The sequence below is a fragment of the Lepidochelys olivacea genome, assembly GCF_965140295.1.
Source record: "Lepidochelys olivacea isolate rLepOli2 genome assembly, chromosome: 2".
Taxonomy (NCBI): domain Eukaryota; kingdom Metazoa; phylum Chordata; order Testudines; family Cheloniidae; genus Lepidochelys; species Lepidochelys olivacea.
Window position 1 is genome coordinate 37,492,910 of NC_140412.1, and position 19,311 is coordinate 37,512,220.

The following is a 19,311-nucleotide window of genomic DNA, read 5'->3' on the forward strand; positions in this document are numbered from 1 at the left end:
CATAGATGCAGATACAGTGACAGAAGGGGTTTTTCCGTCGCTATCAGAACTCCACCTTCCTGAGCATAACTATGGCGCTAAGGGTTGTGCCTTTTCACACACCTAAGCACTGTAGATATGCTAACCTAAGCGTTAAGTGTAGACCAAAGTGTTAAGTGAGTTACCAAAGGCACAAAGACAGACTGTGGATGAGCCAGCAAGAGAACCCAAGTCTCCTGAGTAATAGTCCAGTGCCTTAAACACAAGGCCATCCTTCCTGTCTAGTAAAGTAGAATGCTATTTTAACAGTATTTCAACCATTTACATGTACAAACCTAAAAGATTATTTGCTTTGTTTGAAAGCTTTACAACAAAGTTACCTCACCATTAATCATTTCGCTTTCCCTCCCTTTAAGACTATGTCATCAAACTGTTAACTAACAATTTTAGATTTGGATAAGACAATGGTCATCTATATTGAATGCCTTACTATGTCTGTATCAGTAAGACACACACTGGTTTAGCAGGGACACTGTGAACATAATGCTGTGAAAGGAAAAGGAGTTGTGTTTATTTAGCTCTTCATTTTAAAAAGCAGTTATGTTGCCCAGGCTACAGATACTTTCCCCAACACAAACCTCCTCAGACAACAATGAACAAACTCATGTAAGGCTATACCTAGCAATTTGTAAAATAAATTACCACAAGCAACTGACTGCAGATTTGCTAAGGAAAATGTCAGCACCACTACTAGTCGGCCATTTGATTAGCTGAGCTTGAAGGCCTTACTCAAGGAAATTTGTTAGTCTCTAAGGTGTTACAAGTACTCCTCATTCTTTTTGCTGATACAGACTAACACGGCTACCACTCTGAAACCTGTCAAGAACATCTGTTTCTCATGCAGTAACTTTTGAATGTCACGTCTGATCAATTCCAAAATTTCAGGGAATGTTCTAGGCATCAGTGGCCAAAATCCTACTTATTTGGGAGAAAATTGAAAAACCAAAAGGGGACAAGTGGGGAAACATAAGAATGGCCATACAGGGTCAGAGCAAAGGTCCATCTAGCCCAGTATCCTGTCTTCTAACAGTGGCCAATGCCAGATGCCCCAGAGGGAATGAACAAAACAGGTAATCATCATCAAGTGATCCATACCCTGTTGCCCATTCCCAGTTTCTGGCACATGGAGCTCCTGCCACCTGATTAACACAGTCACAGCTTCAAGCACCTCTACAATTGTCCACAGATCAAGCAGGTTGATGGCATTCATTAATGCCTTCCATCATAACTATAGCCTCTTATATTTCTGCTTATCCTCCCAACAGTTTAACTTGTTGGCACTCTGAATAACTCATCTTCTAGACAGAAAGAATAATGCTGAATAATGTCGGTGCCAGGGGCAGAGGCATGGTGCCTGAGGAGAAGCTTGGTGTCGAGTCCCCTACTGGTACACTCAGTGCCATGGAGGAGGCATTCTTTGTGCCTCAACTCCATCTCCTTCGCACGGACCTCGGTGGTGCCAGAGGTGCCCGGAGCGCCATAGCTGCTCACCCAAGCATATATTGGCATCAGGGGCAGCGACCTGGAAGGAGACCGCCTCTGTTTTCGAAGTGTTCTCTATGAAGAAATCTGAGCCCTCTTTTTTCATTTTTCAGAGGGTATGTCTCCTTTCCCATTTGGAGGAGTGACCAGAGAGGCAGTCTGCTTGTCCGACTCTGGTTGGAGGGATTTCTCCATTAAAATAATTTTTAGCCGGAGATCCCTGTCACATGGGGCTCTGGCTTTCAAATTGCTGCAGTGGGGGCATTTTTGGGGGATATGCCCCTCACCCAGGCAGCGTACATGCAACGAGCATAAGGAGCCGCAGCATTTGAAGCCTGAAGAACCAGGCATCTTAGCAGGTAACCATCCCCTGAGGGGAGGTAGCTAACAAAAGAAAACTTTTCTTTTTTTTTCCCAATAAACTAAAACTAACTTTCTATCTAACTATCTAATTAACTATTTTTCTAATGGTTTTAGAGAAGAGTGCTAACACTGCCCCAGAGCTCCATCTTCAGCCGAGGACATTTGAGAAAGAACTGGAGGGCTCAGATCATGCACATGTTACATGCAACACCAACAGCACGTGCAAGAAGGCTACTGGGCACGTGCAACCAGTGTGGACACTGCTATTGTAAATCCCTGATCAACAGCGCCGGGACACACCAACACCTGAAGTGGAGCACCCACAGGAACAGCACTAGAAGAAGAATTATAGCATTAAATGGAAAGATCCTCTAATCTCTTCCTTTTCTTCCCCACCTAAAGAAAGACCAAACCCTTGCCCTTGAAGATAATGAGTCTTTTTTGGAATTGGTAAACTCCATACCAGACAACCCTGTAGAACAGCAAAGATGCATTCTGTTGCAACAATGGCCCTACAGCAAAATTAATTTCTTTGTAATCCTATATACTTTACCTCAGAGTTAGCTAAGAAGGTATTAACTACTCCTGGGGGAATTCTGCGCCACTGTGTGCCTGAAGAAACATCGGCCCTGCAGAATCCCTTTGCCTCCCCACGCTAGTGCTCACTCACCCCTCCCCAGCAGCCTGGAACCATCTGTTAGGGCACCTGGAGCACCTGTGGGAGAGAAGTCACCGCACGGGGGGGGAAGGGGGAGGAGAGGGCAGGGGGAAGGAGAGACAGAATTCCCTCTACCCTGCATGGAGCAGCCAGGGCTGGGTCAGATCAACCCCCAGAAACCTTTCCCCCCGCTGCAGGAAGCTCTGCACAGCAGAGGGGGTGTCTGGGTGCAGAGGGTAAGACTCAGCATAGGGGAGCAGGGGTCCAGATGCACTGGTGTCAGGTGGATGGGAGAGCAGCTCCCCATACAGTGACCCCTTCCCCCACTTCCTGGCCCCATCGCACCTCGGCCATTGGGGGAGGGGTCACTGTATGGGAAGCTGCTCCCCCTGTCCACCCGACCCCTGTGCATCTGGACCCCCACCCACACCAAAAACCCCTTTCCCCACTGAGAAGTTTTGTTGCATCTGTGTTACTGAAATATGTTGTGAGGTTGGGAACACCCACAACCAGCCTTTCAGGTGCAAAAATGGAGGAGCTAGACATGCTGATGGCCCATTAAAGGGAATCCACGCTCCCAAGGACTATCCCGAGAACTGTATACAACGGAGACTTCTCAGGAATAGCATGTAGACAATGGAGACTGCTTGACCCATGTCATAACAAAGGATCTTTCCAGCAAGGTGGAAGAAGCTTTGAAAGGAGGGGAAGTATATCATCACTTGGCCTCATGCTCCCCACAATTCACCACCTGGAAACATGTTTGGTGGACAAAGACTTTGAACTGGGGAAGTAGTCCTGGGCTGGAGGAGAATTCCAGCCTGTGTACTGAAGATCTGTAACCTGCTTACACTATCAGGGTGAGACACCACTTGATTCAAATCTTGTTTAATTTATAGAACTTACATTGTGCACTTATTTTAATTTTCTTTGGTAACCATCTCTATCCTTTATTCCTACCACTTATAACTTCCCGTAGTTAATAAACCTGTTTCATATTTTTCCTAAAACAGCGTATTGTGCTTGAAGTGCTGGGGAAACCTCTGCTCAGTGTATAAAAGCTAGTTCAGGTCCTCTCCACATTGGGCAATAAACTTACACTGGTCAGGCTTCTGACCAGGGCAGGACGGTACATCCCTGGGGTCCTAGGCTGGGGAGCTGGGGGAATTGGCTGGAGTCTCTCTACTGTTAGTTCATGAGTGGCTAGGAGAAGCATTTATGTAACTCAGCTGGATGTGTCCCTGCCTGTGGATGTCACACAGACAGTATCTGGAGAGGTTTGTAGCTTGTCATAGTATAACAGTGTGAGAGGGAGCCCAGGTTGGTAAGCCAGTGGGCTCAGCAGTATTCCAATTCCAGTTGCACCCCAGGAAAACCCGTCATACTCACCATCACTTCCTGTGATTCTTAAGCCAAGATCTGAACACATTTCTCCTGAATCTGGCAGCACACAGCACTTTTTTTTTTTAATTAATGAAGGTAACCTTAAGCCTGTTTAGATCTCTCTTTTTATAAAAAGTATGTGTACTACTAAACAATAGGTCAATCTGCTGAAAGGTTGACTATGGAGTTTGACATTGTGAAGGTTGACATGAAGCCTGAGCAACATCAATTATACAATATATACATATATATATATATAGTTATATTACCCCTCCACAAATGCGTCCAACTTAGCCAATTCATCTGACAAACCAACTAAAATATCCAGTGTGCCAACCTAGAAGAGAAAAAATAATTAAAGTTTATTAATGGATTTTAGGTTCAAGTCAAGTCTTAGAGACCAAGCACTTAACAAAAAAAGCTTTACACATTCTATACAAACCCAGACCTTAAGGATTCAAAGCAGTACAAGATGTCTGAATTTGATAATTACCACGGACTTTAATAGGAGTCACACAAATCAAACTTTAAACATTAATTGCTTCCTGAAACGGTCTTAGACTTGACTTAATGTAGCTTGCTACAACAGGGCTTTCTGCACTATACCCATTCAAAATCCTTTGATACTGTCCATCGATACTGAAAAGTCAATTGTGATTTGCTGCAGTCTTTTTGAGTTCTGTATGTAGAAATTGCCAGTGGCTAGTTCCAGATGCTCCAATGGAAGTTATAAGAACACTGAAGTAGGCAGATGTGGGATAATTTGCCACCCATATTAGGTCTCACTCTTATCTAATAATTAGAGATTGGTTTAAGCCCTGAAACATGAGATTTAACATCCCTTCCAAGATTTGTTGCTATTAATAACAACAACTCTGGAAACTCATTATTCATATAAGTGTCCAAAGTACAGTAATGAAGTGTAGTTTTTTAGCATTGGTTCTTACTTTTGCCACCCTCCAAAAAGCAGTCATCTTCTTTTCCTTTTTATATATAAGATATTTGCAGCTACTTTTGCACATTTACTTTCAGGAGACTAAAACGTAACCATTTTAGATTCAAATATTGTGTAATAAAGTGTGGATTATATGAAATATTTTGGGTGCCAGTTATTTGATGTTTAAGTCACAGGAAGGTCTTGGAACCTCATATATGGTTAGACTTCCTCAAATATACAGACAAAAATTGAAGGGTTTTTTTTGGGGGGTGGGGGAGAGGACATGTAAAATAAGAGCTCAGAAAAATCTCTTGACATGTGCTGGTACATGTTGTTCACATAAAGAAACAAATGTTTTACAAAGAACAAGCACTAAGTCTACGACCTTTAAAAGCCACATTTAAATGCCTTGATTATGTTACACTGAAAATTAAATAAAGGTGCGTTACAAACCTTTATGTAGACACAATCGTTAACCTAAGCTGTTGAAGACTCCAAATCTAACAGATTTCTGTTCTATGCACTCACATGTACATAAAAATGTGCCTCAGGTTGCAATTTTGAATACAATCCCTGTGCCCTTTTCTTGCCTTGAGGGCTAGGGAGGGAAAGAGGATGTTTCACATTCTAATCCCTGGTAGTGGCCTACTTACAGGTTCATATACAGCCAAAAATCCTAAAGTGAATGATTTATGAGATTTTGGTCTCAACAGGGAGAAATCTCAAGAACATCTTGTGATATTTTGATGCCATCCAAACCTTAACCTAAGCTCCCTCTGCACCTGAATACAGCCTCTTTGTCCACACAATGTTTAGGCTGGAAGAACACAACTTTTGGCCATAAAGCGTACACAGGAATTAGAAAGGTTATACACAAGCACAGCACAAAACAGTCTTGACTCCATGAGGAAAGAGTCTTACTTCAGCAAGATCAGAGATAAAGGAAAAAGGGAAGAAATACTTGCTTAGGTCCTCAATGAGGGGTACAACAGTAAAACCCACAGAGAGCTGTCCTTGGTAAGTATTGGCCTCACCCCTGCAGACAGACAATTATTTGATTCTGTGCCAGATCCACAGATGCATTAAGCTTGTGCTTGACACAACTGAAGAGAAGGAGAGGGAAGATTGTTTTAATCTACCTTCTACTCTCAGGATGCTGGGTCTGAAACTTCTACCAGCATAATATAGAGTATTTCCAGGGGTGCTTTAAATTATACCAGCTGGAGACGACTCCGAAGAACCTCACCACCCGCTAAGAATAAACTGGAGCATTGTGCTCTCTCACTCTCGCTCCCAAGGACAGCGACAGGTAAGCCGGTGGTAGGTAGCCAGTGGCCTCCTATTTAGGAATCATTCCAGTGACAGGCAGGTTTTCCTACCTTCTTCCTTTTCTCCTTCCCCTTTGGTAGATTTTTCTTCTTTTAAAAGTTGATCTGGACTTATAATTTCTTATTGTTTCTGAGACTAGGATGTGTCTTTTCTTACTTAATGTACTGGCTCCCAACTGTGACTGACAGGAAGAAGTAAACCAATTCAAGAGAAACTGCTTTTCAGATTTCCTTTTCCTTGCAATGGTATCCACTGTCTCTTACTACTTTTTTACTCTTGGGGGAATTCTGCACCATTGCACATGTGCAGAAGGCATGTTCCCTCCACAGTTTTGTTTTTTTCTATGCAAAATACGGATTCTGCTGGAGAGGTGTTGCTATACACCTTTTGCCCAACCAGGGGTTGCTGTGGCACCAGAAGAGAGGGAAGTCAGCTGGCAGAGAAGCTGCGCTCCTCACAGCAGGGCCGGGTGACGAACCATGGGATGGACAGAGTGGGACACACAGGGCTGCTGGGGGGGTGGGGGCATCACACACTGGGGTTCAGAAGGGCTAGTAGGGCGATAGACTGGGGCACAGGCTCAAGAGCTAGTGGGTGACAGCATTGAGCCAGGGGCTGAATGGGAGGGGGGCTGCAGGAACTCGTGGGAACAGGGGCACATGTGCCTGACTGAATGGGAGAGGGTAGGGGTCTGACAGGGTCTGCATGGGGGAGGCTTCCCAACTCCCTAACAATCCTTTCCCCCCCTTCCCAAAAACAAAACAAAACAAAAACACAACCAACCTTGTTCCATACATCTCCCACTCACATCCAACAACCCTCCAGATTCACTCTCAGACTCCTTCCCAGCAATTACTTCCCCTCCCTCAGTTCTTCCATTACCCCTGACCACCACCCAAACCTTTGCTCTGATTCTGAGGTAAATACATTTCTGTATTGTAGTGTAAATTAATAACTCAATGCTCTGTATTAATATGTCTAGTAAGGTATCTATTTGTCCTGAATTTTTTTTGTCTGTATTGTTAGAAATACTTGCTGACAGGTATTTCAAAATAGATTACCAAAATAATTGAAACTAGTGTGATTCTGTTTTATTTTGACCAAAAAAATGCAGAATTTTAAAATATTGTGTGCAGAGTTTTTGGGGTTTTTTTGCCATAGAATTCCCCCAGAAGTCATTTTTCCATGCAATAACTTGGCAAGACACACTGAGGCAGCACCATTTGCACTGAAGGAGGAAGTGCTGTGTCTGGATATAGGTTCTGTCTCTGACAAAGACTCTGATTTTAATCAAGCCATTTCATGGTATCTCATGTGAAAAAGGAGAAGCAGACAATTCAGAAGTGGACCATAGAAAACCCTACCGCAGACAGCTCATATTACAAATCTTAGTTGATCAAAATACATTTATATCTTCTCCTCCATTTAACTACTAACTCATGGTTTCAACATTCTTTTTTTCTTATGCAGCAGTTGCCAGATCTAGAAGAATGCAGTGAGTGCGATTTATTGCATCTTCAAGCCTTGCAGAGTAAATAGAACCCAGAACTCAGAATATGTTAAGCAGAATAATTGATTTTTCAGTTATTTTCTTCAACTGAATTTATTTCTGGTGTTCCGGTCTACATAAACTTCTAATTATCTGCAATTTTCTTCATTAAAATTAAAGTTTCACAATTCAAACCACCAATAACTACCTAACTAGAAACATAAGTTCACTGAGTTTTTGCAGCAGAAGAATCCTGAATTAGATAAAGAAAATATGCACATTTTAGGAAATATGAGAGAGTATTTACGTACCTTTAAGTCAGGAATATTGAACTTTGAATTGGTGGAGAGATTATTATTTTTTGTAGTAGCAGCATGTAGTTTCTCCCATGTCTGTTGACACGTTTTCTCCCCAGGAGCAGAAATAAGCCAGAATTCTGTCATTTTTGTCACTTTATCTTTACACTTAATATGTCTGAAAATAGATGCAAGACACTGGAGAGAAAAAGGATCTATACTTAGCCACAGATTAGTGTCCCTCAAAGTAGTACTGTAACTTTAAAAAAAGTCTACTGTGTTTTCAGAAAAAAGAAAAGGAGTACTTGTGGCACCTTAGAGACTAACCAATTTATTTGAGCATGAGCTTTCATGAGCTACAGTTCAACACACTGCAAAAAGCCTACTAAAATACCCCATAATGTTGTTACATTTGTTTTTTTCATTACTTGCCATTTTACTTTTAAATTACCAGCCCTGCAAACTCAACCTAGAAATTGCAAGTTAAGGTGGGTTCTTTCAACTACATAGATTCTCCAATAGGACATAATTTACAAGTCTACTGAAGGTGCACAAGTGATAACAGAATTCAGCTCAAACTCCCACAGCCATATTTACTCTGCAGTGCCAATATAAAGAAGGTTTTTTTTTTAAAAGCCCAGACAGCAAGCAAATACATTTGAATATATAAGGAAAACAAATTGGCTCAGTAAGGTGGCGTTAAGTTTTACCTGACCACTTTTCAGAGTAGAATCACACTTGAAGAGCTATTGCTTGACAATGAAGTAATTTTTGGACGTTTACTGCTCTGAAGTTAAGAGTGTTTTCCAAGTGGCTAACATGAATAGGGAATTTGTTACACATAATCTAATAGTCACTGAATCTCTGATCTCATCATGGTACTTTACAAAACTGTACACATAATAGACAATTGTTCATTACAACAATGCAAGTACTGAAAGAAAATTACAGTGAGACAAGTAAACTTTTCAAAGAAGATCAAAGAGGAAGTATTTAGGCACTGTTCTAGACATGAAAAACAGAACCAAGCCTATTGAGAGTTACTGGACTTTTTGAATTAGTAAATGAATTTTAAAAAAATCAAGTTTAACACATCACTAAGTGGGCTTTGTTCATTTGACAATTATGGCTTAGTTCTGTTAATTCCTAATATTTTTTTCTATAGTATATTTTGGAAAAGTTGTGAAGTTTTAATGAGACCTCACTAAAGCACTTATAATCTTTCTTGAGAAAGGGGCCCATATCTTTAAGAATCAAAGTGTGTGGGTTAGCAAAGCTCTACTGTACTTTAAAACACATGTATTCCCTTGATTGTATGACTTCCAAATTAATGCAAGTCTCTTCCAATTAGAAGATAAACAGGATGAGGCTCATATTACTAAACTCTACTGTCTGCCCACACAGAAGATTTCCTCAAATGACAACTGCCAATTTATTTCCTCCCTTAATAATATGCCCTTTCACCACCACCAAGATCCCTCTTATAAAGGAAGCTACTTAATGCAATAACAGAATGTGGCACATGACTGCAAAGATTTTATGCCCATGAGTGTGATGTCTATGCAGGGGAAGGAGGGGGTATAATTTTCTGGTACATAAAGCCTAGACATCTACATGAAAAAATGCTAGCTATATTATCTCACATCATTTGACTTCCATAGAATTTGGTCTGCTAAATATCCCATGTTTCTGGAGAAAATGAGACTTACACCCTTCCCTTCTCATGACTTAGAAGCACTCTTTCACTTAATATATGACAAAAATCCAGCACTCCAGGTGCAACGCTAGACGCCTCTTCCACTACCCTCACTCTTAGTTTCTATATACACACTTACAAAGCAAAGTACTGATGTTGCTTGGTGCGTGCGTTGTGGGTTCCCTATTCCAACCACCTTTCACATCATTTGTATACTTTATCTGAAAACAGTGGCAGAATGGCTTTGGTTTACTGTATAGCACTTGAGCATTTTACAGCTAACATTTGCTCACAATCTCTTCTGAGTGGAAACTCCCAATCAGCTTTTGGTTCTGCCACTGCATGAGATGGAGCTCCACTCTTCCCCTGCCTCCTAACCCTATCCACAGGAAAAGACCAGAGTTCAATTTAGAGACACACACCCTGACATCTGAAATGCTAAAGTCATTTGTGCTATTTTCAATTTGCCACACTTAAGGTTTGACTAGAATTCGAAAGTACTAAAACTTATTTTTAAAACGGATTTTGTGGGAAGACGGAGGAACTAAAAAACAGGCCTCACTGCAAAATGAGGAAGTAGTTCTTCTGAGAGCATAACAGTGCAAGCAAATATCCTAGCAAAACCAAATCTGACTCATTCACTCCAATAAGTGGAACATTACATGATTCCATTTAGATCTGAAAGGCTCCTCATGCACGTGTTATAAAGTATTTCCAAAAGATGTCTCAGATATGATCAATAAGAGAACAGTTACATTTTCAAGGTGACATGGTCCCACATTCTTTGCATTACAGATAATTATGTTGTGAAAGGTAGCTTCTCTGAACAGAACATGCAGTAATCATTAATAAATTCTTTTAAATACTTAAACTTTTTTCTGAAGAAAACAGTGAATACAGGCTGACTTCAGAATGTCAAGTTTTAGGGATTTTTACAGATAGTACAGAACACCTTTGAAAACTATTTTAACATAGTTCAACGTTTAGTCTATGGTAAAAAATTATAAACTATTGAAAAGAGGGACTTGTAGCAAATCTTTAATTCGGCTGGTACAATAAAAAATACAAGAGGCTGCATTGTAGCCTTATATTGTTATATTCAATTCCTCTTTCTGATAACCAAGACTGGTTTTGACTTAGACTATCTTTACACTAAAAACACAGGAGTGGCACAACTGCAGCTGTGCTGCTGTAATATTTTACTATAGATTTCAGAGTAGCAGCCGTGTTAGTCTGTATCCGCAAAAAGAAAAGGAGGACTTGTGGCACCTTAGAGACTAACCAATTTATTTGAGCATAAGCTTTTGTGAGCTACAGCTCACTTCATCGGATGCATTCTGTGGAAAATACAGTGGGGAGATTTATATACCCAGAGAACATGAAACAATGGGTGTTATCATACACACTGTAAGGAGAGTGATCACTTAAGATGAGCTATTACCAGCAGGAGAGTGGGGGGGAAAAAACCTTTTGTAGTGATAATCAAGGTGAGCCATTTCCAGCAGTTGACAAGAATGTCTGAGGAATGGTTGGCGCGGGGAAAACAAGAGGAAATAGTTTTACTTCGTGTAATGACCCATCCACTCCCAGTCTCTATTCAAGCCTAAGTTAATTGTATCCAGTTTTTGAAGTTTTTTTGTTGAAGAATTGCCACTTTTAAGTATGTCATCGAGTGACCAAAGAGATTGAAGTGTTCTCTGACTGGTTTTTGAATGTTATAATTCTTGACATCTGATTTGTGTCCATTTATTCTTTTACGTAGAGACTGTCCAGTTTGGCCAATGTACATGGCAGAGGGGCATTGCTGGCACATGATGGCATATATCACATTGGTAGATGTGCAGGTGAATGAGCCTCTGATAGTGTGGCTGATGTGATTAGGCCCTCTGATAGTGTCCCCTGAATAGATATGCGGACACAGTTGGCAACGGTCTTTATTGCAAGGATAGGTTCCTGGGTTAGTGGTTCTGTTGTGTGGTTGCTGGTGAGTATTTGCTTCAGGTTGGGGGGCTGTCTGTAAGCAAGGACAGGCCTGCCTCCCAAGATCTGTGAGAGTGATGGGTCGTCTGGGTACTCTTTAGTGTAGACTATGTTTACACTAAAAACACTAGAGTGGCACAACTACAGAGGTGCTGCTGTAATACTTTACTGATAGATGTTCACTATAGCAATGGAAGGGGTTCTTCCATCACTGTTGTAAATCCACCTCCCCCAGAGGCAGTAGCTAAATTAATGGAAGAATTCTATCAACCTAGCACCATCTGCACTAGGGCTTAGGTCAGTTTAACAACATCTCTCGGGGTTGTGAATTTTCCATACCCCTGAGTGACACCAGAGTTGACCTAACTTTCTAGCGTAGACCAGCCCTAATAATACTGTCATAACTAGCAATAGAAAAAGTATGTGGCTATGTCAGCTGCTCAAATCAGGATCCTAAGTAAAACAATTATTTCATTTCCTTGCAGACTGCAGTAACAGTTGCATTTAAACTGTCACCGCTCAGGGCTTGCAAAATTAACTTGCCATCTTGCCCTGTGATGAGAAGGAAGCTTTCCCAGGCAAGGCCCATTAACATCTCCATTTTTAAAAATAGTTTGTTTCTAGTCCTTTGATAGAAAGATATCCTTCCAAACATGGAATGTAAGCCAATGCAGTGCTGTCATCTGAAATGTGCAGACAGAGCTCAGTGCCTCTGCTGCTGCTCAAAGCAGACCTGAGCTGCAGTAGAGTGAAAACTGATAATTCAGACTATTGTGGGCAACAATGAAAGTGAAAAGAATCTGATCAGTTTCATTCTACCACTACTGCTTGGGAAATCATGGAGCTATTCACTGGGAAGCAGACTGAGGGTTTGTCTTCACGTACAGAAGCACAGGTGCACTTTAAGTGAAGACACTACTACATCAATGGGAGAGTGTCTCCGTTGGTGTAGTTAATCCACCTCCCTGAGAGGTGGTAGCTATGTTGAAGGTAGAAGCGGTCTCCATGAGGGGGTTAAGCCAGTATAAAGCCAGTGTGAAAAAATCCACACCCAAGTGATGTAGTGACACCGATATAGGTGTGTAGTGCAGACCCGGCCTGAAAAACAAAGGCTGGCGGAGGGGTTGAGTAGTAGAGAAATACTCCATTACCATCCTCAGAGAAGACTGAAAGCTGAGGGAAAAGGAAAAGCAGAGGAGACCCATGCACATGTTCATTAGCAGCCAAGTGTGTTTACCCTAGTCAGAGAACATAAATAAGCATTCCTTCTCTTTTTCAGTAGCCAGAAGAGAACAGCACCACTTCAAGTTTCTCAGGCACCTATTAGCTGGAGGTTTATATGAAACTGAAGCCTCCAAGCAGGGTAGGAATTCCAGAACCCTTCCATTTCTCATCAGTTGCAAGAAGAGGTTAGCTTCTTACTTGGGCATTGCCCCACACAGTTCCATCAGCCTTTGACAAGTAGTATAACTATTGTATATATCATATAAAGATAAGCAATAATCTATTATAGGAAAGAAAATATGGCAGAACAAAAAGAGGAGATCGTAGTTTTTACTTAAAACTCACTAGGAGTCCGGTGGCACCTTAAAGACTAACAGATTTATTTGGGCATAAGCTTTCGTGGGTAAAAAACCCACGAGAAGTAGGTTTTTTACCCACAAAAGATTATGCCCAAATAAATCTGTTAGTCTTTAAGGTGCCACCGGACTCCTCGTTGTTTTTGTGGATACAGACTAACACAGTTACCCCTCTGATACTAAGTTAAGTGATTTTTTCTTCAAAATACATCAATAGAATTGCAATTAAACAGTAAGCCACTGTTTTGTTCCTTTAAATTGCATGGGAGTGTTGATTCAGACTCTTCTCCCGCCACTGCAAACTGTTAGATTTTGTCTTTAGGCTAATAGGTGTTGGGTACATTTTGAAGTCCTGGCATCACAAATAGTATCTGCTGATATTAGCCCAAGCATTGTGATAGCTGAGACTAATATCTGTCAGTTTCTAGGGAAAGTGGTCTCAAATTTGGGAGGAAATATAGATATATGGTTTTGCAGACAATTACTTTTAAATACTGGAAAACAATTATATAAACAAATACCAACTTCCATCCAGGTAAACAAAACTAGAATCATCTGGCCTTTACACCAATGCTGGCAGCAGTTATACCAAAGATTAGTACAATCCTCATTTCAAATTCTAGCACATAGTATTTCAAAGATACTAGTAAATTTTGAAAACTGGGCAGCTTATGAATTAGCAAAAGAAGCAGAGTATATAAAGCAAAGTTCCTTGCAGACTTATTACCCCCAATTTCTTATTCAGACTGTTTTAAATTCTATAGTACAATAACTGAGATCTTGTTTAACTGTCTAATGAACTGGCCGATTCTATCAAAAAAGTATGAAAAACCCTTCTCCGTTTAATTACTTAGTAACAAGTAGTCTGACCTAAATTCAGCTGTTCAGTTTTAGTGTTGCAAGTCAGAGAAAAAATGAGCCCTTTTACAGAAAGACCAAATTCCTAACTGTATTCAGTTTAGAGTCATAAAATTCATATTTTAAAATCTTACTTCAGAAATACATTGACTGTAAATACAGGTTGCCTACAAGGACAGTCAATGTTTTTCCTGCAAAGAGGTTTATCCAATGCTGTTAAAAATAACACTGAAGATTAAAACTACTACTATTGCAATAAATAGGTTTATAAACTGTGCACGATAACACCCAGAAACTCCAATCAAGGTTGGGTCCTATTGTGCTAGGTGCTATACAAATAAATATAAGGACGCAGTCCCTGATCTGTAGAATCTGCAATCTAATAGGGTGCAATTATTATTACATTTTTATTGCAAGTAGTTTTCAAGTTGTGCCAGATTAAGATTCTAAGTATAATTTAAGAGTATTACAAGAAACTATTGTAACAATATTCAAAAACTAAATAAAACTGAAGACACTAAGAGCAGCTTAATTGTACATTTTAAAAGTGCCTCTCAGAAGTTTTCAGAGCATGTTTGTAATAACTGAAAGATTAGAAAAGAGATCTGTCAAATTAGTTTGCAATCCACATCTGACAGCACTTTGTGTCCCGAGTTTCACTCAGTTTCCCTTATTTGTGAGGTTTCACAACAACAACTGGGGCTTGGGGAGTGAACAGCTTTGAAGAGAAATGATTGACAGGGCAGTAGAGGACAAGTGTAGTACTGAAGACTACTTTTCACTCATTTTAAGAAAAGCTGATTATGTTATGAAAGAATGTCAAAGGAACATAGTATTTGAACCCCCTTGGGTAGTATTCTTTATAGAATTTAGGGTTCAATGAACACTGGTACTGCTAGCGATTTCTCCCCATTGCAATTATTTCTGATATACATTCATAAGAAATCAGAGGTATCCATATTATGTAATGGAATTCTGCCTGCAACAGGGAAATACATCAATTTCTTCCAAGTCATTGATTTCACAGTGAAATGAAATCAATTTGGCAGATATAGTCTTAAGCGACAGGCCAAACAAAAGGCAAAATTTCTCATTTGCTAGTATAGTTGACACAGAGTAAATAATTCTGAAGTTTCTACGTGTTTGTGGAAAACTAGACACCACTGTTAATTTTGAAAAATAGATGCAGATGCAGATAGTTCAGTCAAATTGTTTGATTCCTCTAAAGGCTGATTTTTTTCCATTGATGTTGTTATTCTGTTTTAAGACATTCTGTTACATTGAATGGGCAGAAACAATGTCCTGAATCCTGTTGCGTATGAGCAGACCCATGTGCTTATGTAGAGACCCAGTGAAATCATTAAAAGTAACCCCTCCACAATATATTGCAGGAGTGGGACAAAAGTTCTCTCGTCTTCTGAAATGTCACTATGAAAAATTAATCAACTTTTACAAGAAGTATTTGTATACAATTTAAAAACAAAAAGTCACCAAGCTAAGCAAGTTACATAAAAACCTCTCATTGGTTAAGCCTGTGAAAGGATGTCTGGAACTTCTTCAATATTTTCTGAAACTCTGCTTCTTATCTAACTAAAATATTTTTAGAGAGACAAGGTGGGAGAGGTAATATGTTTTACTGGATCAACTTCCATTGGTGAGAGACACAAGCTTTTGAGCTGACGGAGCTCTTCTTCAGGTCTGGGAAACTGCACTAGATACCTTACAGCGACATAGCTGTACCAATGCAGCTGCATCACTATAAGATTTCCCACATAGCCGCTCTATGGCGACAGGAGAGAGCTCTCATGTTGACATAATTAAACCACCCCCAAGAGTGGCGGTAGCTATGTCGGCAGGAGAACGTCTCCTGCTGACGTTGTGCTGTCCACACCGGCGCTGCTGTCAGTGTAACTTATATCACTCAGGGGGCTGCACCTGTGAGCAACGTAAGTTATACGGACAGAAGTGCTAATGTAGACATAGCCTAACTAGAGTGTCACTGCTAAATACAAGATGGAACAGACTGTTTAGCATAAGTAGTCAGCACATATTTCAAGGGACCATTCAAGAAGCCCATTGACACCCCCTCCAGTCATAGGGAAGAAAAGTGAGGGGGAACATGGATTGTTAGTGGGTTTCAGATTGTTGTAATAAGCCATAAATCCAGTGTCTCTATTCAGTCCATAATTTTTAGCGTCTAGCCAAGATATGAATTTAAGCTCCCAGGCTCATCTTTTGAAGGTGTTGTGCAGGTTTTCTTTCAGGATGAGGACTGATAGGTAAGACATAGAGTGACCTATAGCTGCTGCAGTACAGCTGTGCTGCTGTAAGGTCCACAGTTTAGACACAGTCTTCATTTCCCAGACCTGAAGAAAAGTTTGTGTAAACTCAAACGCTGGTCTCTCTCACCAGCAGAAGTTAGTCCAATAAAAAGATATTACCTCACCCACCTTGTCTCTCTAATATCCTTGGACCAACACAGCTACAACATTGCATAAAGTATTATTAGTCATTTAATGTTAAGGGGCATAGATAGGATGCTGCAGGCTTGTAGATTATTAGTTATAGGATTGACCAACTGAAGTCTAACATTTCACATGAATCATTTTGCTCCAATTATCTTACAAGAAAATGGAATGTTTTAGCCGGTCTTCATATGGAAAATTTTTAAATCTTTCCACTATTAGAATACAGGATACTGGGCTACATGGACCATTAGTCTGACTCAGTAGGGACATTCTTTTAAAATGATGCATTATTTAACACTTCAGTACTACTGATAGAGAATGTCTATTCTTGTTTATAATAAAAAGGATCAGTAGAGTTTTAATGGAATACACTTACAACTTAGTTTTCATTTTAGTGTCACTGATTAAGCAGCACATTACACTGAATTTTCCTTGATACTCCTTTATAAACATGCCTGTAAGGGATTTCAAGATAAGACTTACGATATTAGCAACTGCTAAACTACAAAAGCAGTCACAGAAACACACAGATGTTTCCTGGTTTTCAAAATACAAGTTTATATATATCGAAAGATTATATTAACTCTGACTGAACTAATGGGGAAAAAAAATATTTTTGGCATCACAATAATTGGATGCTTAAATATGCTTAAAACAACTACACTAGATACAAGGGGTGGAACTTAATGTACAAAACCTCTTAGAAACATGGAAGTTAAGCCTCAAAGAATTTTTCATCAGGTGATGTTTACTAATGTTTTGGAACATGCCTGCTGCCACATCTATAGAGATCTTTCTTCATTATTATGAATATTTTCATGAAAGCCCTCATGCGGTATCAAGTGAAGAATGGACAGTGGGGAAGATGCATGTCTGTAGAGCCAGCTTTCATGCAGTGTGCCATACATAAGCACAAGCATCCCTAAACAGAAGTTAGAAAGTTCACTAGTAGACCAGTGAGTGTAACTATAATAATGCCAAAACAAGATCTTAACTAGTACGCATTTTATATTGCATTTTTCTAGACTAATTCAGAGGTTTTTATATTCAGCTCTCATCTTTACTAAGGTGAGTGTAAGGTTTCCAGTACCTCAGAGTGTAACTGTGTTGTATATACTTCTTCATTTTTGTCTCCAGAAATCACTTCTGGTATGTATTGCTTTGCTATTAATGTCCCTACATTTCATAAAGGGAAGTCTGCCATAGCAAGGAAGTGATATTTGTACTGGGAAGAATTTGAGGAAACGCAAGCTTCGTACAAACACACTGGGGGGAAAAAAGGACATGTTTATATGTCATAAGACAATATCACAAGAAGTAGACTACAGTGCTCCATTTGACTGAGCATTCAGTGCCCATCACTACAGAATCTCAGTCATTTCCAGGTTTTCACAAAAGCTTCACTTAAATTTACAAGGGACAAAGACATGCCAAAGTTTTTATCTTCAACCCTTGACATTTCAGGTCAGACGAAGTTTGTGTCCTTGAACCAGTTGCTAGAAGCAGCAATTCTCAGGATATAATCCTGCACACATACAGCTTCTGCATTTACAGCTGACTGACTCAGGCAGGATAGATGGGGTCCTGTAATGATCCCTGATAACTGAAACCTTTGGTGGCCTAGAGAGCCTAGGAGAGGCTGTTATTATCTCACTAAACAAAATTTTAAAAGCAAGGAGTTGTTAAGTGTTTCATTAGACAATAAAATACTTTAGGACCAGAAATCACTAATTCTAGAGTTTGGTTTCCCATGGGCCCCACAGAGCCCAAGTTTACTGACCAGAAGGCTTTACTCAGCTTTGGGGAGGGGGGTTGTTTTTTGCACTTTAGGGACAAGAGCAAAGCTTTTTTGATTTAACATTGGGTCAATGGTTAGCCAACATGGTTTTTAAAAGGATGCATGAGAAAAAGAGGTACATTGGCAGCACACACCCTACACCAAATTTCAGCATCAGCCTCACCCCCTATTCAGCGGGAGGCCGGGGCCCGGGCTACCCGGTGGAGTCTCTCTTTTCCCCACCGCCTCCCCTGAGTGAGAGGCCGGGGACCAGGCCCGCCCGGGAGAGTCTCTCTGCTACCCCTCCCGCAAGCCAATGAGTCAGGGGCCGGGGCCAGGCCTGCCCGGGCGTGTCTCATGCGCTGAGGGGTGACCCGCTCCCAGCCCTGACACCGCAGTGGCCCTCACTCTCGGGGGCCTGTCAGCCCCATTCACCCGGGCCGAGTCTCACCCCCCGGGGCTGGGCCCTTCAACGCTGCTGCTGCTGCTTCGGGACAATGTCTCCCCGCACTCACCGGTGTCCCCGGAGTGGCCGGGCCGGCGCAGGGAGGGAGAGAGGGGGCGGGACGGATCCCGCTGGCGCGCCCGGTGGCAATTTACCCGTCACTGCTCCATCCCCCCGTGACAGCAGCGCTCGCCACCCCCGCAGCAGCCAGTGAGTCACGTGAGGCGCCAGTCAGCTGATCCCTGCGGCAGCTTCACCCAGGGGGACCGGGAGAGGAAGGGGTGGGGCGAAGACCGGAAAGGGCTGTTGATTGGCGGGCGGGGGGGCCGGTTAGGCGCCGAGAAGGGTCGGCGGCGCGGATTGTGAAAGCAGGTAGCTGAGGGGGGCGGGGCCGATGGCCGTGAGGGGAGGGCGGTTAGGACGGGTGCCGGGAGGGATGCCGCCCTCTCCAGGTTTCGCTGTGGAGCGGCCTGCACGGGGCGGGGGCGAGAGACGCGAGCAGCCCCCAGCCTGGGCCGCCGTGAGCCTCCC

General features: G+C 41.5%; 1 protein-coding gene across 2 annotated transcripts in view; it reads right to left on the reverse strand.

Annotated features, from left to right (window-relative positions):
- ATP6V1C1 (ATPase H+ transporting V1 subunit C1) overlaps positions 1-19,042 on the reverse strand; it is a 39,712-nt gene extending 20,670 nt beyond the window's left edge. The window contains exons 1-3 of one of the 2 annotated variants that reach the window (XM_084621012.1): positions 18,851-19,042; positions 7,992-8,174; positions 4,195-4,262 (exon numbers count right to left, since the gene is read on the reverse strand). In XM_084621012.1, coding sequence (XP_084477138.1) covers positions 4,195-4,262; positions 7,992-8,123 — 200 coding nt within the window. In that variant the 5' untranslated portion in view covers positions 8,124-8,174; positions 18,851-19,042. The remainder of the gene's footprint in view (positions 1-4,194; positions 4,263-7,991; positions 8,175-18,850) is intronic. The other variant, XM_084621013.1, reaches the window with a different exon arrangement.
- Between the last annotated feature and the right edge of the window lie 269 nt (positions 19,043-19,311).